At 47.7% G+C, this 26,060-nt stretch overlaps 12 protein-coding genes across 12 annotated transcripts; 7 read left to right on the top strand and 5 right to left on the bottom strand.

Annotated features, from left to right (window-relative positions):
- Positions 1-729: 729 nt before the first annotated feature.
- Positions 730-1,172, top strand: N7479_007843 (extracellular guanyl-specific ribonuclease RntA; the record flags this gene model as incomplete). Its single annotated transcript, XM_057255537.1, has 2 exons — positions 730-744; positions 798-1,172. 2 exons carry the CDS (start codon positions 730-732, stop codon positions 1,170-1,172), a joined length of 390 nt encoding a protein of 129 aa, XP_057109399.1.
- A 1,789-nt stretch (positions 1,173-2,961) lies between these two features.
- N7479_007842 (uncharacterized protein) lies at positions 2,962-3,265 on the top strand (the record flags this gene model as incomplete). Its single annotated transcript, XM_057255536.1, has 2 exons — positions 2,962-3,024; positions 3,056-3,265. The coding sequence occupies 2 exons, from the start codon at positions 2,962-2,964 to the stop codon at positions 3,263-3,265; spliced, it is 273 nt and encodes a 90-aa protein (XP_057109398.1).
- Positions 3,266-3,504: 239 nt separating this feature from the next.
- On the top strand, positions 3,505-4,215 carry tpcF (glutathione S-transferase tpcF; the record flags this gene model as incomplete). Its single annotated transcript, XM_057255535.1, has 1 exon — positions 3,505-4,215. One exon carries the CDS (start codon positions 3,505-3,507, stop codon positions 4,213-4,215), a length of 711 nt encoding a protein of 236 aa, XP_057109397.1.
- A 190-nt stretch (positions 4,216-4,405) lies between these two features.
- On the bottom strand, positions 4,406-5,702 carry N7479_007840 (Zn(II)2Cys6 transcription factor domain-containing protein; the record flags this gene model as incomplete). The annotated part of the gene is made up of 2 exons (XM_057255534.1): positions 4,406-4,972; positions 5,022-5,702. 2 exons carry the CDS (start codon positions 5,700-5,702, stop codon positions 4,406-4,408), a joined length of 1,248 nt encoding a protein of 415 aa, XP_057109396.1.
- Positions 5,703-6,081: 379 nt separating this feature from the next.
- N7479_007839 (class I SAM-dependent methyltransferase) lies at positions 6,082-6,882 on the top strand (the record flags this gene model as incomplete). Its single annotated transcript, XM_057255533.1, has 1 exon — positions 6,082-6,882. One exon carries the CDS (start codon positions 6,082-6,084, stop codon positions 6,880-6,882), a length of 801 nt encoding a protein of 266 aa, XP_057109395.1.
- A 211-nt stretch (positions 6,883-7,093) lies between these two features.
- N7479_007838 (WW domain protein) lies at positions 7,094-7,838 on the bottom strand (the record flags this gene model as incomplete). The annotated part of the gene is made up of 2 exons (XM_057255532.1): positions 7,094-7,212; positions 7,280-7,838. The coding sequence occupies 2 exons, from the start codon at positions 7,836-7,838 to the stop codon at positions 7,094-7,096; spliced, it is 678 nt and encodes a 225-aa protein (XP_057109394.1).
- A 1,574-nt stretch (positions 7,839-9,412) lies between these two features.
- N7479_007837 (uncharacterized protein) lies at positions 9,413-11,730 on the bottom strand (the record flags this gene model as incomplete). The annotated part of the gene is made up of 4 exons (XM_057255531.1): positions 9,413-9,476; positions 9,530-9,716; positions 9,778-11,649; positions 11,727-11,730. 4 exons carry the CDS (start codon positions 11,728-11,730, stop codon positions 9,413-9,415), a joined length of 2,127 nt encoding a protein of 708 aa, XP_057109393.1.
- Positions 11,731-12,547: 817 nt separating this feature from the next.
- Positions 12,548-12,835, top strand: N7479_007836 (uncharacterized protein; the record flags this gene model as incomplete). Its single annotated transcript, XM_057255530.1, has 2 exons — positions 12,548-12,576; positions 12,619-12,835. The coding sequence occupies 2 exons, from the start codon at positions 12,548-12,550 to the stop codon at positions 12,833-12,835; spliced, it is 246 nt and encodes an 81-aa protein (XP_057109392.1).
- Positions 12,836-14,196: 1,361 nt separating this feature from the next.
- Positions 14,197-15,382, bottom strand: N7479_007835 (magnesium transporter CorA family protein; the record flags this gene model as incomplete). Its single annotated transcript, XM_057255529.1, has 2 exons — positions 14,197-14,782; positions 14,850-15,382. The coding sequence occupies 2 exons, from the start codon at positions 15,380-15,382 to the stop codon at positions 14,197-14,199; spliced, it is 1,119 nt and encodes a 372-aa protein (XP_057109391.1).
- Positions 15,383-17,568: 2,186 nt separating this feature from the next.
- N7479_007834 (anoctamin family protein) lies at positions 17,569-20,023 on the top strand (the record flags this gene model as incomplete). Its single annotated transcript, XM_057255528.1, has 4 exons — positions 17,569-17,662; positions 17,718-17,871; positions 17,952-18,246; positions 18,320-20,023. 4 exons carry the CDS (start codon positions 17,569-17,571, stop codon positions 20,021-20,023), a joined length of 2,247 nt encoding a protein of 748 aa, XP_057109390.1.
- Positions 20,024-20,553: 530 nt separating this feature from the next.
- N7479_007833 (uncharacterized protein) lies at positions 20,554-22,041 on the top strand (the record flags this gene model as incomplete). The annotated part of the gene is made up of 1 exon (XM_057255527.1): positions 20,554-22,041. The coding sequence occupies one exon, from the start codon at positions 20,554-20,556 to the stop codon at positions 22,039-22,041; it is 1,488 nt and encodes a 495-aa protein (XP_057109389.1).
- A 939-nt stretch (positions 22,042-22,980) lies between these two features.
- N7479_007832 (threonine/serine exporter family protein) lies at positions 22,981-25,497 on the bottom strand (the record flags this gene model as incomplete). Its single annotated transcript, XM_057255526.1, has 1 exon — positions 22,981-25,497. One exon carries the CDS (start codon positions 25,495-25,497, stop codon positions 22,981-22,983), a length of 2,517 nt encoding a protein of 838 aa, XP_057109388.1.
- Positions 25,498-26,060: the final 563 nt, after the last annotated feature.

The following is a 26,060-nucleotide window of genomic DNA, read 5'->3' as shown; positions in this document are numbered from 1 at the left end:
AGAGGAAAACAATATACAGAATACGGAGTATGTGAAACGCAATTGGGTGATACTTCTTATCTTAACAGAAACAAATGTCAGTTTTTGTTCACAGCTAGATGAACGAAATCCTCTCAAAAGCTCCAAAGCCACTGTTTATTCACAAATTTCAAATGCCGACAGTAATATGTTTAACCCCACATCTCTCGCTGTAATGGACCATTAGATCAACATCGTGGTCGACAACTGACTCTGTGATTGGTCCGATAGAGGGGACAGGCCCCTGCTCATCTCAGGCGCATTGCTTCTAAAAAAGCCCCCTTCCCGAATGGCTCCCGCTCGTCGATCACTTTCTCGGATACGGCGCATCTTCAAGAATCCGGAGTCGTAGCACCACTCGATTCTTCACGCTGTTCTCAATCGACCAATCGGGACTGTCTTGTACCTCGCTTTGACTTCTAATTTGTATACTTCAGCGTTGCCGCTCGGTGAATGTTCCTTAATTGGCATGGTGGTCGTTAATTGATGATTTGAACTTGCAGCATGCTTTTGCCAATGAAAGACCAAGACGGCTGGGTGCAATAAATGTAACATCGCATTGATAGCGAGTATATGCTCTTCATAGTCCGGGAACCTCCGGCAAGCTATATTTAAAGAATCACATTTCCCAGAAAGATTGAAGGTCTACGAGTCAAGAAATATCCATAGCCAACCAATCACTCAAAGCTCCTGGTCAACTATATCGCCAAAATGCAGTACACACAAGTAATATACACTATTCCATATCAACAGCCCCCAATCGCTAACAAAAACCCTAGATCCTGGCTGTGGCCACCCTCTTCATATCCAGTGCCTTCGCCGCCCCGCTAGACGTGGAAGCTCGCGCATGTGCCGCGACTTGCGGCACAGTTTGCTACACCAGCAGTGCTATCAGCGCCGCCCAGGCAGCGGGGTACAAGCTCGAAGCCGCAGGCAACGATGTCAACGACTATCCCCACGTATACAACAACTATGAAGGTTTCGATTTCCCCGTTTCAGGAACCTACTACGAATTCCCCATTCTTAGCAGCGGCAAGGTCTATACTGGTAGCTCTCCTGGGGCGGACCGTGTTGTCTTCAACACAGCCAATAAGCTGGCTGGCGTTATTACTCACACTGGTGCCAGCGGTAACAACTTCGTGGCATGTACCTAGACAATGAACTGGAATTGGATGAGATACTTATATCTAAAAACATACATATTAATTAGTGTATCTGAAAACTAGATATCTGAATGTAGGAGACCTCCTTATCACGTAGACAGAGAGACAAACTGTCAACATGGTGTGATGGTCTCAGTCTCCGTTGATTTTGGTATCTAGAGGCAAACAACAATCGACACCCGCACATTTGCGAGAATGTGGGAACTTGTCGTCGTCGGGGTTTGATACCCAAGTGTAGTAGGGAAAATATATAAACAAACAAAACGCGATGAGATGTGTGGACATGAAAATTTCAGCTGTCGCATCTTGGTTGTGCTTGCTGTTGTCGGACCAGCTCACATTAGCTCCTTGCAAGAGTCGACAAGAGATGACTGAAAGCAGGTGCTAGATCAATGGATGATAGATTATCATTTGATACTATACAGCTAGGTGCAATGGAGAATTTGTGTTTATGGGATGGACATGGACAAGCAGAAACCTATGAAAAGGACGGAGGGATGTACTATATAGAAGGATCTTGTTCACACACGAGTGCGGGGTCGTGGTCCCGGCATTGTGTACCGAACAGATATGAAGAGCAAGAGCATTTCGAGGGAAACCACGAACAGGGAAACCGTTACCGGTTTAAATCGTAGTTTCCACTTATTCGCCGTCACCTTCTGTTGCTGCGACGACCACTATGCATTTCAACTGGTAGAAGGAGATACAAAATACAAAATACTGCAGGTGCGATCTTACCCGCACCGCGGCCGCACATTGCCTTTGTGCTTGATGAGTCGCATGATGGGTATTTTGCATTAGTATTCAATGACTATCTTTATCCCAATGTCTCCTCCACCATATCTTGCTCTCTTTTCTTCACATGATATAGGATACAGCCTGATATTGGTTATTTAGTCCATTCACTTCCTTGAACAAGTCCTTTCATAATGAATTGAGCCACGGAGTTGAGAATGATTGCTCATCTCGCATGACCCGTCCTCATTTTATAAATCTTGCAATGGTACCTCCTTAACGAGCTGTCCAAACTAACATTCAAATTACGAATAACTCATCTCTTAAGTACACTGGGAATAAGGAGATGGTCGTAGCCTAAGTTGATTATATTCTCGCCAAAGAACAATTAACGAAAAGTTCTTGAGGGAGCCAGCGTAACCGCTTGTGCAAATATATATTACAACTCAGATGAAACAACGGTCCATAGCGAGCACGTTAATATATGAAAGGTCGGCTTTGACTCAAGCATTAACCTCATAACCACATCAGATCTAACCATGGTTGGACCTCGGGACCTCGGGAAGTTCCACTCCAGGGCTACTAGTGAGTACCTAATCCGGACTGTGGAATGATATTTGAAACCAAGGTTGAAGCAATCTGGAACGTGGCTCGAACACACGCAATGTGTATACTCACGTGACCCATTCACCCTTGAGACGAATCAACTCTTGGAACACAAATAAATGACCCACACCTTATAACCTGGATAACGGACCTCGAAGAGGGGGGAAAAAAGCGCTTCTCTTTGATTAAGCATGTCATTCTTAGTGCAGGGGCCATGCTAATCTTCTCTGTATATTTTTATTTGACCGTAGGCCCCGAAGGGCGAAATGAACACTTTGGGAGTTCAATAAAACCGCGACAGCGCGGTGAATCGAACGGCGAGGGCACGTGACTTTCACTATTATTAGACTATGTAAACAGTACTGGAGACGTTTGGATAATCTATACAAAAAGATTCGTACACGCCTACCTTGATTGAGGTTGCGTGAGAAAAAAAAAAATGTTTTGCTTCTCTTTGATTAAGCGTGTCATCCTTAGTGCAGGGGCCATGCTAATCTTCTCTGTATATTTTCATTTGACCATATGCCCCGAAGGGCGAAATATCTATTCGTTCAGTTCATTATAACCTCACTTTGTTGCAGAGAGAGATACCGCCTGTTTGTTTGGTTGCAGGGCCTTCGCCCCCAAATCTTCTCCCGGGGCCAAACCCGAAGATTAATAATTGCGAGATCCGTGGCCTTCATGACTCACCTAAACAACGGACGGACTCTAAGGACGAAACCTTAAAATCTGTCAGCTTATAGGTACCTCGTATAAAGTGATTGATAATAATGAGAAATCACTAAGGGAAATGTACCATGGCGGTATTCCCTTGGTCCATCCCTTACGGAGGTCCGTCCATAGATGGATGGTACGAGAAGATGTGAATTAATAATATTGAACAGAACCCCCTACGGAATGGGACTTATAAGATCGAAGCGAGTCTCTGCAAACATGATCCAGATTATCATATTCCAGTTTCAATCACAGTTGAATCGCAACAATGTCATCCACAATCAAACCCATTCAGCTTTACGGCATCCTCGGCCCCAATCCCCTCAAAATCAGACTCATCCTCGCACTTCTCGAACTCCCATTTGAACCCATTCCAGTCGCCTACTCTAAAGTCAAGGAACCCGAGTACGAAGCGATCAATCCAAATGGGCGCCTGCCTTCGATCCATGACCCAAACACCAACCTGACCATTTGGGAGAGCGGTGCCATCATCGAGTATCTCATAGAGCGCTATGACACCAACGAGCCCCGCAAGCTCAGCTTTACACCAGGCAGCGCGGAAGCCGAGCTTGCACGCTCGTTCCTCTATCTCCAGACCTCTGGTCAGGGTCCGTACTATGGACAAGCTTTTTGGTTCAAAAAGTTCCATGCGGAGAAGCTCCCTAGTGCAGTGCAGCGCTATGTTGATGAGGCGAAACGTGTGACGGGCGTGCTTGACAAGTGGTTGGGCAAGCAGAAGGAGGCTAGCGGCGAGGATATTGGGGATGGTCCCTGGCTGGTCGGCAACAAGATGTCATACGCTGATGTAGCGTTTATTTCATGGCAGAAGATAGCACACTCAGTATACGTTGAGGACGGATTTGACGCTGACGAGTTCCCAAATGAGAAGGAGTGGTTTGAGCGCATAACTTCAAAGAAGCCCATCAAGGATGTCCTGGATCATGCGGCTCAGCAGATGGCCAACCAATCTAAGGAGTGATGGGTTGGAACTTCTATGGACATATAATTTGAGTATGAAATCTACATCGTTATATCGCGACAGAGCAATGCAAATGATTAAAGGCAATATTACTAGTATTACTACTTAACATAACATGAAGGCGTCCTAATCCCTAGCACAATTGTTCCGTGTTTGTTTCTTTTCCAATGGGGTCTCGAGAGATATTCGACTAGCACCCGTGGATATGCGCACAAACAGAAAAAAGCATCATCCCAAACTCATCAGCAGATTGCAACCATCGCTCAATCTTCTTCCGTCGAGCGTCTGTTCCAGTTGCAGCAGACTTCCACAGCTCGGATATCTCAAGCATCCCATCTTCCCAGCGAGACAAGTGGCGATTGTATTCCCTTTCCCAAACGGCGCGGTCTGAAGCTTGCCAGAGTATTTTGCTTTCCGGAGCCATAGTTCCCCTCAGTTCTTCGGCGACGAAGTTTGGCAGTCCGACTTGGGTATTGTAGACGTTGGTGAAGAGATACATGGTGAAAAGGGTACGACGCTTGGCGGAGGCGATTATCCATGACTCCCAGCTCGGCCGGGTCTTGTGTTGTTCTGCTCTGCAGATGAGACCTGCTTTAGCGGATCGGAAAGCGATTTCTTGCATTTTTATTTGCGCTTGAGAATCAAAGGAGTCGGATTCTTCCACGGCGGCTGTAGCAGGAAAGAAATGCATCGTCATGAAGTAGATGAGATACGCCTGGAACGAGCACAGGCTATCAAAGTCGCTTTGAAGGGCATCCTGTAGCATATTAGGCTGACATGTAATGAATAATAAGGTGCTAACATACATTGTTTTCAATTTCATTCATCTCCTTTCGCATACTCTCCAGGATCAAGCGTTCACACCCAGGAGTCCGAGTCAACCACATACGAACCATGGTGAAACAGTAACACAAGACAGGCGAATCGGTTCCGGTCCGTTGCAAAGAATGAATAAAAGGCGGTGCAGTTGAGTTGATCAGATTCCTGAGATATGATTTCAACACGCAGGTGAGATACTGGATGGTGTGAGCATTCAACTGCTTGGGCTCTTGGCCCGTCGAGCTTGAGATGTAGGGGCGTAGCCATCGATCACGAATTTCCTCTGCATCAGTCATGGGCGCAAGATCAAGCTTTTGAAAGTCTAGGACTGTCCTACCATCCGCGATGGTATAAGATACATTTCTGGTGCTGTTAACCAGACTCTCTGACCGTGTGGAACGCAGAGATATTGCATCAGAAGTAACGCTGAGACGGTTGACATCGACGGCGGCGTATTGGTTCGATGCATTATCAGTACTTCCTGGGTTGACGGGTGCTGGATATTCACAAATCGTGTTTCGATTTCTGCATCGCTTGCATTTTGGCTTTCTGAGATCACACGCAGTTTTGGCCTCTACACATTTTCGGCATGCCTTTCTTCGCAAAGCACGAGGGGCCCGAGATGAAGCAGGGGTTGACGACCCAGATCTACCTGAGGCTTGTGCCATAGCGAAGAAATAGAATCGGAAGAGAGTTCGGAATTCCGTGGATATTTTCGGAGTTCCGTAAATGCCAAGCCATGAAGTCATCTCCCGTAGGTAGGCACCTGCCGTTTTAACTACATGTTCATAGAAGCCAAAAGAACAATCGCATGCCTTAGGTTGACCTTTGAATAATTAACTGTGTTGAATTAACCCTGAGAGGCGTGGGTGCCTGAATATTGCACTGGCATACGGAGTATATGCATCGAAGATCATTACGGAATTCCGAAGGTCCCCCGCAACTATAAAATCCGCTGCGGATCCAACCCCAACACATCCAACCAACAACAATTACAATGATTACAATAACTACAACAATTACAACAATTACAACCATCCGCCAAATATGCCTCAAGTCTACACGACAGACCACTCAACCTCAGTCCTTCGCACGCACAGCTGGCGCACAGTCTCCAACTCTGCGCCATACCTGCTCCCACATCTAAAACCAGATATGAAAATCCTAGATGTGGGCTGCGGACCTGGCTCAATCACCATTTCTTTAGCAAAACAGGTCCCATCTGGACATGTCACGGGCGTGGAATACGTGTCCGATCCGCTAGAAGGTGCGCGTGCGCTTGCGCAAGCTGAAGGCGTGTCAAACATTACCTTCCAAGAAGGAAACATCAATGCTCTGCCATTCGAGGACAATACATTTGACATGGTACATGCACACCAGGTTCTGCAGCACATTTCTGATCCAGTTCATGCGCTAAAGGAAATGCGGCGAGTCGCTAAGGACGGCGGCATTGTTGCATGCCGCGAATCGGCGGAGTTGGCCTGGTATCCCGAGTCTGTGGGGATCGCTAAGTGGCGCGAGGTTACGGAGCGCATGCAACTTGCGAAAGGTGGCAGTCCACATCCTGGGAGGATGATTCATGTTTGGGCGCGAAAGGCGGGGTTTGATAGTAGGAGTGTGAAGAGGAGTGCGGGGGCTTGGTGCTTTGGGAGTGATGAGGAGAGGGCATATTGGGGCGGATCAATGGAGGAGAGGGCTCGATCTTCTGGGTTTGCGAAGAATGTTGTCGAGGAGGGCTTTGCAGAGCCGGATGATTTGGAAGTTATCGCAAGGGGATGGAGGCAGTTTGTGGAAGATGAAGATGCATGGTTTGGTTTATTGCACGGGGAGATATTGTGTTGGAAGTAAAACAGGACAAGTATTGTCTTTAAAGGCAGTTCAGCATTGAATAAAAGTGATAGTCAAGAAGTATCTCCACGCAATGATAAGCAACAGCAAATATGATGATGTAGAGCCTGCGCAAGACGCAACCCTCAATCTTAGCACACAAAAATGTGAATCTTAAAAGAACGATCAAGTGACAAGAGACCTTCAACTAACAGCCCATGGGTGAAGACAATTACCAACCACCATCGCTGTGCTCACTGTGATCACTATGGTCTGAATCATGAGCTTCTTCTGCATCTTCACGGCCTTGCTCATAAGCTTCTTCAAGATCTGACTTTTCATCGTCCTCGTCTAGAAAGCAGAAAGTTAGTATGCGCAAAAACAGAGTAGTTCAGACAAAGCAAAAGGGATCACATACCAATCTCATGTTGAATCAAAGCACCGGCAATACCACCGACGGCCAAACCGGCTGCACCGGCTGCAAGATAGCCTCCCATATTGCTCTTCTCCTTCTTCTCCTTCTCGGGCTCACCCTGATAGTAGCCTTGGCTATTATCGTAACCCATAGGTGGAGGGCCCTGAGGAGGCGCATAGTAGCCACCCTGAGCATCGGGGGGAGGAACACTGCGAGAACCATCATTGTAGCCAGAGTAGCCAGGCTGCCCGTAAGGCGTCTCCCACTGGGAGCGACCAGTGGCCTGTTCTACAAAGAATGCGCGACGGGTACTGGGCTCCCATTCCTGAACCCAGCCTTGGGGCAGGGGAGGCGGGGGTCCCGGAGGAGGACGAGCTTGAGGTGGGGGTGCGCTGTATGGGCCTCTTTCGTATGCTGGGCGACCGCCGTCGTAGGGAGGACGGTCATAATCTGAGGGAGGGCGTCCATAAGGATCAGCAGGTGGGCGGCCGTAGGGGTCGTATGCTGGGCGATCTTGGGGAGGGCGAGCATAAGGGTCGCCATAAGGTGGGGCGTACGACATGATGAGGGTTGGTATAGAGAGGTGAGGGAGAGAAGTGAAAATGAATGGAATTGAGAAAGAGGGGAGAGAGGAGGGGCTTTTATGGGAAAGAAGCGCAAAGAACACCGTTGTAGACCATCACCTTCCGCCCAGAACCGAAAGAAAGACACTCCACAATCTGTCTAACGCTAGAATCATGCCCCCCCACTTGTAAGGAGTTACATGTCAGGCGCTTTACTCTGATTAGGCAGATACAATATCAAATGCTTGACGACCCCTTGGAGAGTGGCTTGTATGGTGGTCAGATTGACAATCCCATTACCTGCAGGGGCCGAGTGACCAATTCGATTCCAGTATGCCAAGTAGCCCCTGTTCAATTGTTAATGTATCACAACTCGTCGTATACCATGGAGGTTTCATTGCAGGCAGATCAGAAATTATGCTCCACTTGAGAGCTTGACTATTTATTTCCACGGTTGAGAGAATTCATAGAAAAGGGGTTCATATATAAATAAACAAAAAAAAATAGGGGGAAAGGAAGATTTCTGTAGTGGAGAGATCCCCTCTATAGGGGGGCATTAAGGATTGCGGGATAAAAACGGACTACATATGTATCGCCCTATACGAGCCACATGTGGCTCAGGTAACCGAGTGGGAAAATCTTGGAAACACAGCCACTGACTGTCACACACGTGGCTGATGGATATAGTGCCCAGACAAATATTAGGGCTTGGCATGTTTAGGAGTTTAGGGGGAATGTGCTCCGAATCAGGTTGGTTTCATATTGAAGCGCTAATTCATACAGCTAATACAGGTAAGGCTGGGGCCAAGGGCGCTTTCTACCTAGGTTGGATGTACTCCGTACTCTGTACCCGTGGACGGAATATGTACTTTGTAAAAGCGTCTATGATCTCGTGCTTCGTAACTCGCACAAAAATGTGGATCACTCGACGCCAAGATGTTGAGACCCTGAATCAATCTACAACATAGCGACAAGAAAGATTTCCTGATAAGTATGAAGAGCAACAGTTACTGCTTTGTTATGTTGGCCCATCTTCTTATCTCTAGAAGCGCAAATTATTGCGTCTTGTCTGTTGTTTTCATGTCTTTTTTCCCGTTCAAATATACACCTGACGTATACATATGATGTACGCGCCGGCTTCCGACCTCGGACTTTGGGTGAAATACTGGGCGGAACAAAAGCGGCCTGGACCCAGCCCGCGCGGGGACATACGGAGCCCACGACAACCGGCCACATGGGGCATTCTCCAGTAATTGATCCAATGAGCGTTTCTTGAGCAATTGATGTGCAAGAGAATCAAAGAATCCTACGGAGTAAATATACCAGACAGTAATACGAGAAGGATCTTTGGGGAAGAAAGACACACACATTCCTGCACACACGCCCTATACTAGTACAAAGTTTCCTACTAAAGCAGTAATAATAGATTATCCGAGGTAAGGAAGTGAGGTATCATAATCATGTAGCTAGGGCTGGCGCTCAAGCGCTAGCAATCAACGTAGACTAATCAGCACACCGAGCTTTGACGGTGGAAACCATCGATGCTCAACATCCTATCACCACAGTTTCGAATTTATCCTCCTGAGCCTGCGATAACACTTGATTGCTTAGGGTCCGGGTAGAAGAAGGCGGATAGGCTGAGGGAATTGTTAGCATATTGACGTGACATCAAGGACAGGGACACACTCACGCAATGATGATATAGGCTGCAACTAAGAGGACACCCTCTAGATAGTTACTTCGGCCGTCCAAGACGAGGAAATTGACAACGAAGGTGGTCACAAAGAGACAAATGGTCTCAAAGAGCGTAAAGTACAGAGACATATCCTTGTCCATACACCAGCCTAGGATGACGACCAGTGGTGTGACGAAAATAGCTGTTGGAATGGTCAGGATTTGCACATGTAGACACGTCATCGGGAGTGGATGGAATCTTACCAATTTGAATACTACTACCAACAGACACACCAATCGACAGGTCCATTTTGTTCTTGGCGGCAACACTGACGGCAGTAACATGCTCTGCTGCATTGCCGACAATGGGCAGGATAATGAGACCGATGAAAGCTTCACTGACGGTGGAGCTTTCGATCATCACGGGAATAGCGTCAACCAAAAACTCAGCGCAAACAGCCACCAAAGCCGTGGACAGCAGGAGCATGACAACAGCAGCAGTACGTGACATTGTGGGTTCCGGAGTTTGGGAAGCCGTCTCAGGAGCCACAACATCATTTGGCTCCGTTAGACGAGAAGCACCACGGGCGAACTGCACAGCATTTCCGACCGGCGGAGGACGACTGATATGTGCGGGGAGCGAGTTGCTGCGAGAAATTCCTGGGTGCGAGGCAGTGGCTCCGACCATGGGGGAAGCTGCTGGTGACTGGGAGCTGAAGACAGTGTTGGAAAGTAGAGACGGAATAGGTCCGAAAGGAGAACGGCGTTTCCGGGGATCATCTCCTGCGCCTTCAGGTCCAGCAATAACATTAGTGGCAAATGGGAAACCATTGATGTCCGACGAGGGACCGCTTTCTTCGGGTGCCATAATCCGAGCCTTCTTCTCTTCTTTCTCTGCCCTGCGCCTCTTGCGATCCCGCTTTTTCGACTTCTCACTCGCTTTGCTGTCCATACGGCTCAGAGCCAAACCAAAATCGCGAGAACGGACTGCGGAGGAGGATTGAACGTCTTCGTCGGCATCATAACGAATTTCGTCACTAAGCTCAATGGCCTGTTCATAGCTGCCAATAGAGTCCTGGTGTTCATTGGAAGCCGATGCCATAGGCTTTTTCTGGAAGGAATGACGAGATGTTGTCCCTTTTGAGCTTGTACTTGACTTTCGGTGTCTGCGATACTTCATTGCTCTTTTGATCCGTTTGGCGGTGGTCCAGGAAGTCGTAGTGTCATCCGACTCATCACTGGAGCTGGAGGAGGAATCGGAAGAGCTGTTCATAAATTCTGACAAGACACCGGGCTTGGATTCCTCATCGATGATGGCCTGGGGGATACTGGCGTAGAGATACGAGTGTGTTCTCAGCTGGAAGATGATGTAAAGGATATACACCAACAGTAGGACGACACTGGTACCACGGCTGACTTTCAGTGTCTCACGATCTGCATCGCCGCTGTCCGACCACGAGGCGTGGAAAGCAGTGGGCAAGAGAAGACTCATCACACTCAAACTGAGCAGACAAGCACTCATCTGAGTAACGGTACTGTTGTAAATCTGCTCTCGGAAGCGAAGGCCACCAGCCAGGAAGGCCATGCCCATAATCAACAACAGATTGGCGAGAATGGAGCCGAGAAGGGAAGCTTGAACGATGCGAATCTCGTTCTTGACCAGAGCGATAATGAAGATGATCAATTCAACCGCATTTCCGAAAGTAACATTGATCAAGGCTCCAATAGTGTCACCAAGACGACTGGCGACACTCTCTGTGGCAAGACTGAGCAGTCCAGCCAGGGGAATGATGGCCACTGCATTCATCGCGAAGATGATGGCTGGGTTGAGACCCGCAGCCTCGCAGGCAATACCAACCGGTACAAAGACCAGCAGGACATTGATCCAGCTGTGGCAGATTGCATCCTTGGTATGGCGGTAGAAACGACCAGAGCCATTTCGCATACGGATCAGAAGACCCGGTTGTGAGTCAGTTTCTGTGACGGACCCTGGAGTAGGGTCCTCTACTGGAATATTCACTTGTCCATCTTGAGCAAGTTTTTCGGTATTGACAGGGTCGGTGGCCTGTTGAGAGGGAGTCTGAGCTGGCAGGCCACTAGAAGATGCGTGAGCTTTCGCCCACGAGTGAATCCGGTCTGTAGAAGGAAGCATTGTTAGCTAGATACATAGTGGAGCTCAGGTTTTTGGGATGCCCTCCCTAGATACCACTTACGCATGTATTTCAGAGAAAAAAGACTGGTGAAACAAGGCAACAAGCCTTTGATGATAAAATACGAAGATTTAAAAAAAAAAGTTAAGCCGACAGTTCAAACGCGAATTCTCAAGCGTCTTAAGGGGCCCTGGGCAAGTTGGAACTTGTTTACATAATCTTGGCAGAGCTTGGCATGTAGTACTCCGTACAAACGCCACACTTTTTTTAGTGCCCATTTTTGGTCTCAGCCCTGGAAGAGGTGGATCGGAACATCATTATTCAGAACTTTTCAAGGAATGTTTGACACCTAGGCAACCTTTGAGCTATGGATTATATACATTACCAACCTCTTGTCTTTCACAACACACTATATCCTTATCATCTTGAGGGCTGCTTCGTATATTAGACATTAATTAATATACGACGATGTCGGAATTCAATAGAATGACGCATTCTCCACATACTATCTCCCTATAAGGATGCCAAGGATGAGAGGCGGGAGGTCAGGTATCCGATCGACATTATTGGTCAATGATAGTCAGGACCAACCAACAGGATGCCGTATTTTGGTGTGGATATTGTTGGCATGAGGTCTTGTTTTCGCTTATTCTCATCGGATGCTGGACACTCTGGGGAGTACTCCATAGGTCAATGTACGAGGTGTGTTGTATATGGGACTTTGAATGAGGTCATTTTTATTTTTGGAACGGCTTCACACATGTCCTACGGAATACAACATCTGTGTACCTAGACGCTTCTCGGTGTTTTGGCCGTGGATTTTCAGGTCCACTCTATATCCGCACTTGTGGCTATGCCTGTGGCTATTATTGCCACAATCTATCATGGATATTACGGGTGCCTACCTGTCCAGGTGTTTTCTCCAACCTGACTCATTGACCATATGATATCCAAGGAGGCTGCAACGTGGAAGTATTGCCCCTCATAATGAGGTAACTATTGGTATCCTGAACGTGATACTTTGGGAACACAAGGCATACGATGCAGTGTTGGAGGCGTCCATCTACATCAATGTAGATATCAAGGAGATGAACGTGGCGGCTTCGTTTGCCTCTGAAGATCTGAGGGCCAACAGCGCTAGTCCAAATGCCCAACCCTTACACAAGAAGTAAAGGAAGCGCAATATTACACACCATCTCCCACGTCATCAAGTTCGACCAAAGTATCTTCGGGTTTCATGTTAGTACAGCCGCATTCTCTTTGGGTATTTTTATCTTTCCCCACTGACCACAAGTCCTTTTTACTCGATAGAGAGATACATGGGGCATTCTCATCGTCATTGGGATGCGTCCAACAAATGGGCAAACCATGTTTATTTTTGGTCGGATTGGTGCGACGACGCCAGCTTGATTGCCGAGTACATTGTTGTTTGCAAGACCGCTTGTGTGATCATATTCCTCTACTTTACCAATGGATTCGTGGTGCAGCTTCCCATGATAACCGAATCCTGCGGATGCTGATCGCCTTCGTAGTAGTATTTCTGGATTAAACCACCACAGTACTTCGGAGCATTTGTTATTTGGATCGCCACGTTGAATATGACGATTGACCATGAACTACAGGTACGCTATCTACTGGCTACTATGCCTGACGGCCAGCAAGTCCCCAGGCTATGATTACCCGAAACAACCCTGAATGCCCGACCATACTACCCAATCTACCTCTTCACTCCGTACACTTGGTAACAGTCACAGTTGGCTCCGCGGTCATTTTTTTTCCTGCGTAGTTCTTACATTCCAATACCCGGGATATTTCAACTCTACACAATGCTCAGCAGATGGCCCTTCGTTTTGACCAAATTATATAGCGGCATGCACACGGCCATCGAACTTCGGCTCAGCGATGAACTTGGAGCGACAGTTGACCCCAATTCCCCATCCCCACAAACTCCAAGGCTCGACCCACAAAATATTTAGAGAAGAAATGCTTCTCATAATAGGTCTCCACATGCACAGCCACTTCAGCACCTTCAGCCGCCCATCAGCCAGAAATTTCCCGAACAAATCTACGACGAGATCCGCCATTCTCACAGGCATATAACTGATGCCACACCAACTCAGAACCTGGAATATCTCATTGTTGAATATGGTCATTGTGTCACCTAGAGTGATCGATGGATGGCACGACTAGGGGGCATTGTCTTCAAATCGACCAACTCCTACCGTATCAGATCGCTCCTCTTCCATTTACTTACGGCTATCGCGAATAGCTAGCGTTCGCCGCCCTGCTGTCGATGCCGGATTCATCCCCGTTTGTCTGCCAGATGCAGAGGATTGATGGTGAGTTGTTTACTGTCCGCCATATCGAGGATCCGACATTCTCCACGTTTGTGCTATTCGAGATGCCGAGGACCTTTTGTGCCTTACTTTTTGATTAGTGCATAGAATCGCAGAAGCGATGATGTGGAATTATTTGATAAATTGCCTCTGGCATGAAACTATGTTAAGCTAGATATATCCATCAGTTTCAATATCTACAGAAGCTTATACTTCACGGCCACGGCGATGCAAATGACCATGAATGCCGCAAAAGAACCGACAATACCAAAGAACCACGCCAGCCCATGATCATTCTGGCCCGGCACAGGAACGTTCATTCCCCACAAACCCGTAACCAGGTGACACGGCACAAAGATGGTAGCCAGGAGAGTAACCTTACTCAGACCAGAGTTAATAGTCAAACTCAATCGGAGATTAGTAGCGCTCAGCTGGGCCAAATAATTTGCCTGGGACCGACCGATGATCTCATCGATATGTCCAAGCGTCGACAAAGTTGTGACCAAATGGTCCTGGACATCGCCGAGGTATAGAAGTAGATCACCGTCAGGAAAAACAGGATGCTTATCGGGAGATTGGCAGCGCTTCACATATCCGCTCAACACGTCGACCTTTCCATTGAGGCAGCGGATGATGTGAGTAATTTTCTTGCGCAGGGCATCGACCTGGGGAATAAGAGCTTGAGCATCGTCGATGCGACTGATGAACACTTGATCCTCGATTGCTTCGGACTCGCGCTCCGCGTCCCGGACAAATGGCTCGAAGCTGTCGATGATGTCGTCTCTATGGATTGATTAGCATAAATGAATTCAAAAGGGGGCTCCATAACCGGGCATTTGATTGAACACACATCATTGCATAACAGACCCAGTCACTGGTTAATATAGCAGGATTATGCCTTTTGCAAATCCGCTCTCGCACCCGAGCCACATGCCCGCACCCACTAGGCGAAAAGGTGACGACGCCATATTGGAACACAAGAATGTATAATGCAGCCGAGATGGGAATTCCCGATCGCTCCTTGACTTTGTTGGTGACGAGAGTCTGGAACGAGATCAGATAGTAGTTCTTGTAGACGTCGACTTTCTCCCGAGGCTCACGAATAGCAATGTCCTCTGCCGTCAGGGGGTGAATAGACAAGGCTTGGGAAACGGCGTCAACATCTTCTTCAGTGGCATCGCAGATGTCAATCCACCAGATTGGCTGGTTGGGATCTGGACGACTTTTATGCTTCTCCTGGAAGATGTGATCGATGTTTCCGCTAGGGAAAAGACCTTCCCAGGTAGATGAGGCGGTCGCTTGTCGCGTTTTTGACGAAAAGAAGCTAAATCGATCAGGCAGCGACTGGTCGATTTCCAGCTTCTTTTCTTCTTCGACCTCCATCTTGCTGGCTGTGTACCCCGACCGAGGCCATCAGATGTTTATCGAGGAGTGTTGCTCCGTAGTCCGGAAGATCAAAATTCCAATAAAAAGACAAATTTCTTCAACCCATTATAGTTCCTCGAGTTGAAATCTCGGGTACCTATCGAGAGTGCTCATAGGTGGAGAGGAGCAGGGGAAATTTAGGAAAGATTCCACGTGAAAGGCGTACCAGCCCTACCCGTTAGGCCCATGCGAAGATGAGCCAAGTGGAAACAATTTAGTATGACGTACAGAGTGCCCCGAATTTGCTGGGCATTTACGTTATGAATTTATTCTATTTTTCTTTTTTATCCTATAGAATTGCATAGAGAAATCATATATATTTTTATATTGGTTCTGGAGTGGAGGAAGGCCTATGTATTAAGTACATTGATATGTGTACCGTAGATCCTACGATCTTCATGCATATCGTTCGCGAAAAGTAGCCCATACCCCCCGCAAAGCGAAATAACATTCAAAAAATTCAAACTTCTTTTACTCCAATTGATATACCCAAAACGCCTTTGAAATGCTCTGCTTGGTGCACAGCGACATCATTCTGAGACAAAAAGAGAAACGTCAATGCATTTTCGTGGACTCGGTAGCGGTGTTTAGCATCATACTCGGTATCTTAATGCACGTTAGTGATTAAATAGAAGCAAGCACATTGAATACCTTCATACCATGGTCCGATCATCAATCTTTGATCTCCGACCGTCGAGACTCCATCTTTTGTTCGCGGTCAAGACTGTAGGACTTCCGTAATCGTGGATACACCAGTCCAAAGAATATGACGACCGCTAGTAGAATAAGAAAGGTAGGTAGAAACATGAAAATAAAGAGGAAGAGGCTCAATCCAAGGGTGACATTCTGCCCATGGAGGAACCGACGGGCCATCTCGAAGGAGGACATACGGTAGCCAAGCTTAGTAGGTGAATGACTTTTAGTTTGGGATAGAAAGGAATGTTGGAAATGATCTCATTACGCTCAACCCGGTCGCATATGTTTTACCCCGGATACTTAAATAGTTATGGAAGCGCCGGATGTGCACTGCCATCCCCAACAGTATGGCTTACAACATATGAGACCGTTTAACACAGCTAGTCCGTGCTTTGTGAATTGTTGATGCCTATGTCAAGTTTTTTTCGATCCACTTGGCGTCAATATTATTCACCCTACATAAAAGTGTACGTAAATTCTCACCGTACATACATACACCGTACGAAGTACAAAAAAGGTCTCCAATAATAAAATGTGGGCTTCTTTCTTTTTATCGAAAATCATCAATGCCGAGACTTGGCGTAACAGATTGTAGGCAACAGCATTTTACTCAACAATTCTCCCCCAAGGTGGTTCTCTAGAATCCTTTTCTTCTATGTCCTCCGTTTGAGATGGGAATATCCTAAAAAGAATCTTAGGCTGTTCAGTAAATTATGTAGCCTTTTTACCCATTAAATTATCCCCAATTACCCAAAAAAAAAACTCGAAGCTCTGCACTCAGCCCTAGCAGCCCATCTAGGCAATTTCCACCAATCCGATACTTGCACGTACCCGTAGTGGATCCCAGCCCTGTGCAAGTATCCCTTGTAGGAACAGCAACTATCCAGGTTTGACTGTACATATTTCCTGCAAATATTACAAGTGGGAACTCCCTTGAGTATGCAAAGGGGGCTCATAGAAACGGCAATTGGAGCCTACCGCGTGTCATTGGGTGAATTCGATGTAATAAAAACCTCATAGGGCTGAAGCTTAGCTTGCGGGGCTGACCGGCGCTTCCTGGAGCATAGGTGAAACTGAAAAGTACTTTGCACGTCGGATGAGAATTGTGAAATCCAATTGCGTACAAAGTGGCATAATTTTGACTGTACATCATGCATCGTAGAGTTGCATGTTGCAGGTAGAGCTGATCAGTTCTGGGTACAAAAGATGATGCATACCGTATCCTTGTATTTTCTCCCTAGTGGAACCAGAATAGAACAAAATAGAACAAAATTAATATAGTAATAATGACAATAATGACAATAATAGCGATAATCACAATCTTGGCTAATCTTCCCCCACATTTTCCTAAATTGTTCCCTCTGCAGATGTAAGTTTATCCTTCTACCACTTTAACTATTTGAACACCTGTCACTCTCCATCTTCTCAGCACGCCCTGTCTTCGCAATATGGCTCGACTCACAGGGTCTGACAATACTGATGAAGATGATAATGACAACCTCGGCGTGGATTGGGTACTACAATATGAATTTGGAAACATCGGTAAATAACGTGCATAGGATATCCTTGGCCTTCTGCATCTACTGACGATCATCAGATCAAGCTCAAGCCATTACAGAGTTTCAAACGCTTATCCACGATCTGAGCGAGGCTGGTCTTCGGGTTCAGGTTCGTCATGGTCACGGTGCAGCGCTATTAGTTTGCATCCGGGTTCCGCGGGATCATCTGGGGAATTTAGTACACCAGTCAAGGTAAGTCGGATTTGAACGGAATCTTGAAACTAAGACGATATCATTTTGGAACAGTCAAGTAACACCGGTGAACATCGCAGAATTAAAGATTGGCTGTTCGGAATTACCCATACCTTACCGGATGGCGACGAAACAGCTATCGCTGACGCCGATACACCATCCGAAGAGATCCGATCAGTATACCACGCCGTCACTTGGCAAAAGAAAATAGGAGGCGCCGGCATCACACCAGGTTTTGGAAAATGGGAGAACGTTACTGCCTCGTTTCCGTTACACGACCAGGAGGCCTGTGCCGAAATGCTACGCCAATGGAATCGAAAAACTGTATTAACGACTAGTGATCTGGATGCGATTCGAGCCTTATTTGGCGAAAAGGTAGTTTTTCCAGCTCAGCCGGTCTTGAGTTGGCTATGTGGTGATATTGTGATGAATAGCTAACCCTGCGTAGGTCGCTTTCTACTTCGCTTTCATTCATTGCTATTCGCTATTCCTCGTGGTCCCCGCAGGATTGGGAATTTTCGGATGGCTATATCTAGGTCCATATTCCATCGTATATGGAATTGTACTTTGCACCTGGTGCATTGTGTTCGTTGAATATTGGAAAATTCGAGAGGCCGATTTAAGTCAAAGATGGGATGTCAAAGGTGTTGGGCAATTGAAAGTGAATCGCAAGCAGTATGTGTGGGAGAAAGAGGTCAAAGACCCAATTAGTGGCCAGGTGAAACATGTCTTCCCTAGTTGGAAGCAGTTCTCACGCCAAATGCTTTTGGTTCCGTTTGCTTCTGTTGCGAGCGTCGCCCTCGGAGCCTTGATTGTTGCGTCCTTCGCATCGGAGGTGTTCATATCCGAGGTGTACGACGGTCCATTCAAGGAGTATCTAGAATTTGTACCCACTGTTTTGTTTTCGCTATCCTTGCCCGCCATAACCTCATTTCTCACGAGCATCGCAACCCGCTTGACCGAGTACGAGAACTACCGAACGCAAGATCAATACGATCTTGCCCAGACTCAAAAGAGTTTTGTCATGAATTTCATCACCTCTTTCCTCCCCACGATATTGACCGCCTATGTCTATGTTCCTTTCGGCAAACAGATCGTCCCACACCTCGACATCCTCCGAGGACTCGGAGTAGGCGTGGTCGGTGGGCAGAAGGAATTCGAGGTTGATACAAGCAGATTCCAGCAAGAAGTGATATATCTCTCCATGACGGCTCAAGTGATTGGCTTCGGCGAGGAGATCATCCTACCATATGTGAAGCATGTTTTGACGCAGAAGTGGCAAAACTATCGGGATCGAAAGGGAGAATACAGTCGCAAGCGAAAGTATTCCACAGCGACCGACATGTTCTTGGTTGACTCGCCAGAGGAAGCGGCATTTATGACCAGACTGCGTAGCGAGGCCGGCGCAGACGAATACCATGTGGAGGAGGACATCATGGAGATGTGTGTGCAGTTTGGCTATCTCGCATTATTTGGAGTTGCCTGGCCACTGGTACCGCTTGGCTTCCTGCTGAACAACTGGCTGGAGCTGCGGGGTGACTTCTTCAAGCTCACGCTGGAGTGCCAAAGACCACCACCAATCCGGTCGGACTCGATCGGCCCATGTCTACTGGGGTTAGATTTCTTGGCTTGGCTGGGGACTTTATCTACAGCAGCCATTGTGCACATCTACCGGGGTCCTATTTCCGAGGTACGACTCTCTTCACTTCTGTTGACGCTATTTGTCGCCGAGCAGGTCTACCTGGGGATGCGATTCACTGCCTCTACAGCCCTTGAGAAGATCTTTTCAGACACGATTCGAAGAGCAGAGGCCAGTCGGTATGCTGTGCGCAAGAATTATCTTGCTGCTAGTCTGTCGAGAAACTCCTCCCCTAGCTCCGGCTCCCAGGGCTCGCCAAACGGTCGGACCCGTCACCGGGTGCGTTTCAGCGAACGAGTCAATGTATACAGCTCGAACGAAAAAGATCTATCGACCGAAGATCCTCCATCTCCGATCAAAGAGGAGCCGGGGAACGATGTGCTTCGTGGTTCCGACCGTGAGGCCCAATTCTGGAGCGCACATTCAGGGGACATGGCAGACGCGGGCGTCAAGCTAATTCGTGCATTAAGCACATCCAAACTAGAAGGGGCTAAATCTTCCAAAGAGGCATAGATATTTAGACCTATGTAATTTCTTTTTTACGCCATATTTTTGGTTTTTATTACATTGCTGCCTGCGTGTTTCTATGTATAGATCGCCAGATCACTAAATTGGCTTTAGTGCTTGGTCATGTAGGCAGTAAGCAAGCATTGATACCTAGTTGAGGGATCATACTTGTGGGGACTCATTTCCACTAATGAAATTATTTTAAATCAAACTGCTCCGCACGTTATACGAGGAGTACGTATGTACACATCCAATGGTCCCCTGCTCATCAAAGCATATCTTCAGCCCTATAGGGCTATGCCAAGGCGGCTATTTCGATCCACTCGTGACCTTTGAATGGCCCCGGGGGATTCCCTGGTCTTACCGCTTGCGTGTCTTTCCTCCTTGTCTCCTTGTCTCTTTGTCTCTTATCCTCCTCTCTCTTCTCGTTAATTAGATTTTCGGCCAACCCTCTGAACCTGGTTGTACAGAGCATCGGCATGGATAGCGTTGTGTGAACTTCTCATTCCTACGGTTACCGGCTTACGACTTTTAAAATGATGACTCCTACCGCCTCCTCTGACACTCTAATAACTCCTTCGTCTCCCGTCCGCGTCTCAAAGTCGACCCCCAAGCCCACATCCATGGCCATGGAGATGGACTTGCTATCACCAGCCGAGTCCCCACCACCCGCGATCTCAAAACTCCTCCGCGAAGCTAGTGACATCACATGGCTGGAATCCCAGGAATCAAAAAAAGGCCAAATTGTACTAGTCCGGCGAAGGGGTCGATTCCGCTTACTGCACCAGCAGCAATTCAAAAACAGCTTGCTCGCTGGTGTCGGGTACCTCGAGCTAGCGAACGCCGCCGACTTCGCTGCCAACGTCTGGAACGAGATCCCCGTTCCGAAATTTGCTGCTGTGCTGATGGGAATTGGGGGTACACTGGCCTTGGGAATGGTGTTCGTTGTTATTTATGATTTTCGACTGAGCTGGATAAATGTTAAACTGCTGCGAGCGGAGCGGGCTCGCCTGCAGCGTCTGCGACAATACCATGACAAGAACGCAGAGTTGGTCCGCCTCATTGACAGCCGTCTTGGGGTGGGAATGCGTGAAATTGGCACTGAAGTGATTGACCGGATCGTGATGGATGTGCTGATGGGATTCGGCTCGGTGTTGGTCGGCGTTGGAACTCTGATGGCCATTGGCGGTGCCAACCCTCGGGTCTTCAAAGCCAGTAATCTGCTTTCTGGGTATATTGGAAATAGCTTGGCTGCAATATTTGGCCTTGTGAATGCCATCTGGTCTGTCTATCTCTTTTACCGGTTCCATATGCACGATGTTGCTGCGTCTGCCCGCGAACCCAGTGATGACATCCGTCGTCGTCTACATACTCGCTTCCATCGCTTCCAATGGCATGCTGGTATCAATGGATTCAATGGCATTGTTGCTGGTGCTGCTTCGATGGTCACTGCTAAGCATTGGTGGGGATACGTTGTCCTGATTCCGTGTATTATCTCTTTGGTGTTATGCAACTATTTCTGGAGGATAAAGCTGGGCTATGACCGCCCACTCCTTGGTCATGCATTACCTACAGAAATACAGGTGACCCCGCTCATTGAAGATCTACAATATGTGATTGTAATGCAGCGAGCTCTTGCCGACCCTGAACATGCCCTACCGCAGGCCATTGTGCAACCCAAATCCTTGGACTCGATTCTTCGTTTCATTGTCCGTGAAAATATGCTCGAAACATACTGCGAGTCCCTCGCCCGCGACAAAAGCACCCGGCATCTACTTGCCGCATTCCCATCTCTAGACGCATCCCCAGACCAAATCAACGTCTCTCTCGACACCCTCTTCAGCCTTCCTCCCAGCCACCTAGATCCCATCTTGAAGCACGCAAAGAAATTCCTGCGAACAACCGGTGTCCGTGTCTTCACGCATCGCGAACGCTACCTGCTCGAGCTTCTGGGTTACGCTATCTGTCGGGATCACAAAAGCGCTACGACAACGACACGAAATGACACGATAGAGCACGCTTAATATCTTTGGGGCCCCATTCTATCATTGTCTCATCACATCACCTGGGCCCCACGAGGTTGAAGGGAAATGGCCGGCGGCTGGTCGCCAGTTGATCTTCATTCTGTTGCATATTTGCATTGCATTGTGGGATTCCTTCTATTACCCTAGAAATGCTAGACTTGAGGTTCTAGCATGAAGTAGGTATCCTTATTCTTAATATATTGGAGATTAATTGTGATAACCTTCATATCAATATCATGCTTGCCGCGATGACCCCCCGCTGCGCACCACCGTCCCAGATGCCAAACACTGAGGTTTGTATAGGAACCGCGCCTCGCTATCTACCTGAGAAGCAACTCCTAGAGATATTAAGCGTCAAGTAGGTATAACCCCTCTCTTCCTTACTGGGCTCCTCTCTTGGGTTCCCCTTCATCAACCTTTCTTCCACTGTTTATATTTACGACGTAATGATTCCCCGGCTACTAAAATCCCCAGGTCAGCTTTGGATATCTCTAGGTACAATATAAAATTAGACCGAACACGAGATATTCCATAGCGACTACATGACTGAAGTACAATTTGATTTGGTGGTTTGGATGGAAAATCCAATTCAGAGCAAGTCCATCAGCTAACGCAGATAATCACAAAATAGAAAAACAAAACAAGTAAGTAGTTGTGTTTGAAGTGTGAAGGCTCTGATTTCGAATAATATCTGGATGTTACTAGCTAAGGTAAGTACCTCAGTACCTAGAATTCAGGTTCCCTTTTGTAGAAAACCCTCCATAGGACAGTAAAGTTTTCCGGGTCATCATATGCTACATAGTACTTTCCCTAAATAGGAACTGTTCTATATATAACAAAGAAGGATGTATATGTTCTCTATTTCTTTTTGGTGTACAAAATATTCCAATATCAACATCATGCCAGAACCCAACTTCCACCGGCTTAACAGTGTACAGTCTAGAAACTAAACAGTCCACTGCGGGCCTTTCCATATGGATAAACCACCAGTGCAGAAATGAACAAACCAATCGTAATGCCAATAGCCACCTGGATCATACCAAACCCTAGACTAAAAACAGAATTGCTGGACTGCAAGCCAGCCCCAGGCGCTGAACTACTGGCACCAGGAGTCCCGACGTTATGACGAATTTCATCGGCGGACTCCACACCCGAGATTAGAGATCCCGTCGCAGCAAGCCCAGACGGAACCAGAATGAAAATGGCAGGTAGAATAGCGGTGGCAGCGTGGCCATGCCAAAACCGGCTGTACGCGTTTCCCATAATGCCGACGACAAACGCGCCAACTGTATTCGCGACCTGGGAGTTAGATCCCAGTTTTTTCGTGCTGAAGTAGTTGCTAATGTAGCCTGCCAATGCGATGATGCTCATGGGCGGGAGCTGTTTCCATTTTCCTTGGTTGATGATCAAAAGCCAGATTGTCTGGACCGCAACAAATGGGAACCGTTGAACATAAGGATTTTTGAAGGCGCCCTTGTCCGGACAGGTGGTCTCGGATACCGCATTGTTGTCTATCAGCCCGTAAATGGTTGTGCCAACGGTAATTCCATATCCAATGAACAGCGAGAAGAGGAGAGCATAGACCATCCGAATCGAGCCAGCAATGATCTGATGGGACTGAAGTTCCAAGCTACTGCAAAGAACAAGGAATCCTGGCAATATCAATGCAATGGATGATTGTGCGATGGCGGAAAAGCAAAAGAGGTACTGTGGCTTGCCATTCGCAACTCCGATTCTGATGCTGCCGAAGGCTCGGGCGAGGAAGGACGTCAGCACTGTCGATGTCACTTCAAAGACATTTGAATACAACACAGAACGAGGTGCGGCCACATGTTGCATTAAACCGACAAGAATACCATTGAGGAAAATGATCGGCATGTCAATTGGCCTAGCACTGAAAGCAAAAGGTCCCACAGTTGTAGTCGCTAACCCATAAACCAACACAATGAGAGCCTTGTGATACAGAGGCTTTTTCTTGATGACTGCATCCAGCTCCTGAATGGCCTCTTCGATGCCGATCACATCATGGATCACGTTCTTGTAGATGAGATGTGTGTCTGATAGGCGAGCCAAATCAATTCCCTGGGCTACGCGGACCAGCTTCACCTCCGTCGTTCGGGTAGAAGGGTCATCGAACGACATAATCATGCAGCCTGGCAGATATAGGAACTGACTATCAACCTCCAACACCTTTGCGGTCATCTGCATGTATTCTTCAAGTCTATGCGTGGGAGCACCGAATAACATCAACGCTCTGCAGAGCTGCATGATATACCGCTGCCGACAGATAATCTCTGCGATGTGCACTGTCACTCGAATTTCATCCTCAAGCCGCACATTGCGACCACCGCCACCACCACCGCCGGCTACGGCAGCAGCACCACCACCCTCTTTGTCGCGGCGCTTCGAGGCTTGTGACAGGATCTCACTTGAAACCGGCGTGCTTGCACCACTGAAGGTATCCGCGCCCCCACCAATCAAGGTCGATGTTGACGTATTTTGAGGCTTTTTATACCATTTCAGTGGCTTTCCCTTCTTGGGCTCTGGGGTTGGGGCCCCGCTGGGGGCTGATTCTGTGCTGCGGGATGAGTCAGTTGATGTTCGAGACTGGTCTCCAGCACCTTGTTGCTGACCACCTTGCAATTTAATCAACTGCGACAGGATCCCACCGCCGCCAGAGCGGTATCTCAAGCTCGCATCTGCTCCTGTCTCATTCTCTTCGTCTTGAAACTCGTTTCCGGCGTGAGGATAAGGCTTTCCACGACCTTTGCGGCGTTTTTGCGAATGATCTTGGGTCAAATCTCGCACCAGGCGATGAGCTTCGGAACTTGTTCCTTTCTGGCCCCGTTGCTTCGTCTCCACACTTTTATGCTTATCATCTGTCATGTCAGAGAGGGCAACTGCACCACCGGTCGCCCAGTCCGCGTGATACTTCCCGGCTGATAAGTCGTCTCCCTCCGCCTGTGGGCGACCCAGACGGTCACTAAAGTTCGATGCTTTCTGTCTCCAATTCCTGGTCACAGCTCGCCATCTCTCCAACGTGGATCGCTGTTCGGGAGTCTCGGGCTCTTTCTTCTCATCTTCCTTCTTCTCATCTTCTGGTGGCTTGAGCTGGTCTTTCCTTTCGACGCCTGCCTCGCCATCTTTCTCATCTGGCTGTGACTCGCGATCTTGCGGCGGCGTATCGGCAATATCCGCAGACTCATGGGAGTATGGCATTGTCGGTCGATGAGGCTCCCCTTGACTCTGAGCATGCTCCCATTCTTCCCGGGGACCTTCTGCCGGCGGGGTATGCCGAGCGCCTTGCATGAAACCCGCATTTGATCGAAACTGAACCCGGGGTGACGGTTGCTCGTCTTGTGGGCTGGTTTGAGGTGCATCCTGCCAAACTTCGGACGAGCTTGTATTCTCTGGGTCCGATTCATCGCCGAAGCTGCTGATGGATGCTTCCGACATGAAGGCGACGCGTGGTTTTCAGTCCTTCGCCAACATCTAGCCTCAGATTGTTTGGGAACAAATGAGTCAGTGGATTTTGACTCTTTTTTCCAGCGAAGAATTTTGAACCGCACAAAGTTTCTCTAATATCAGGATTTCCCTGTCAAATTGGACTATCATAATTGCTAGATGAGCTCACGCAGACGTGATTGGGGTATACGTGTGAACCACGGTCGGCAATCAAGGAATTTATTTTCGCGCAGATCAATAATGTGAAGAAATCATCAACTCAGCGGGATTCTCAGCCCTTTCCGCCAGTGAGGTATTGTTTGCTGGTGTTGCCTCATCGGAAATCTATCCCACGCAAATCTCGGACTTACAGATTTCTCGCCACCCAAAGTTGTGCTTAATATCATCATGTAATTGCAATAGAAAGATGTGATAGTAATGTGAAAGAAGCAGAGTTTAAAAGTTCGGTTATTGGCAAATCTCTATCTTTGATGATTCCAATATTGTTGGTTGTATATAAGCAACCTTGAGCTCCTTTTATAGTCACAAATTGCACGATGCGCAAGTTTCTAAAT

Source organism: Penicillium vulpinum (assembly GCF_028829585.1).
Source record: "Penicillium vulpinum strain IBT 29486 chromosome Unknown utg000003l_segment0_segment0, whole genome shotgun sequence".
NCBI lineage: Eukaryota > Fungi > Ascomycota > Eurotiomycetes > Eurotiales > Aspergillaceae > Penicillium > Penicillium vulpinum.
Note: the sequence above shows the minus strand (reverse complement) of the source record. Positions and strands in the feature narration are given on the sequence as shown.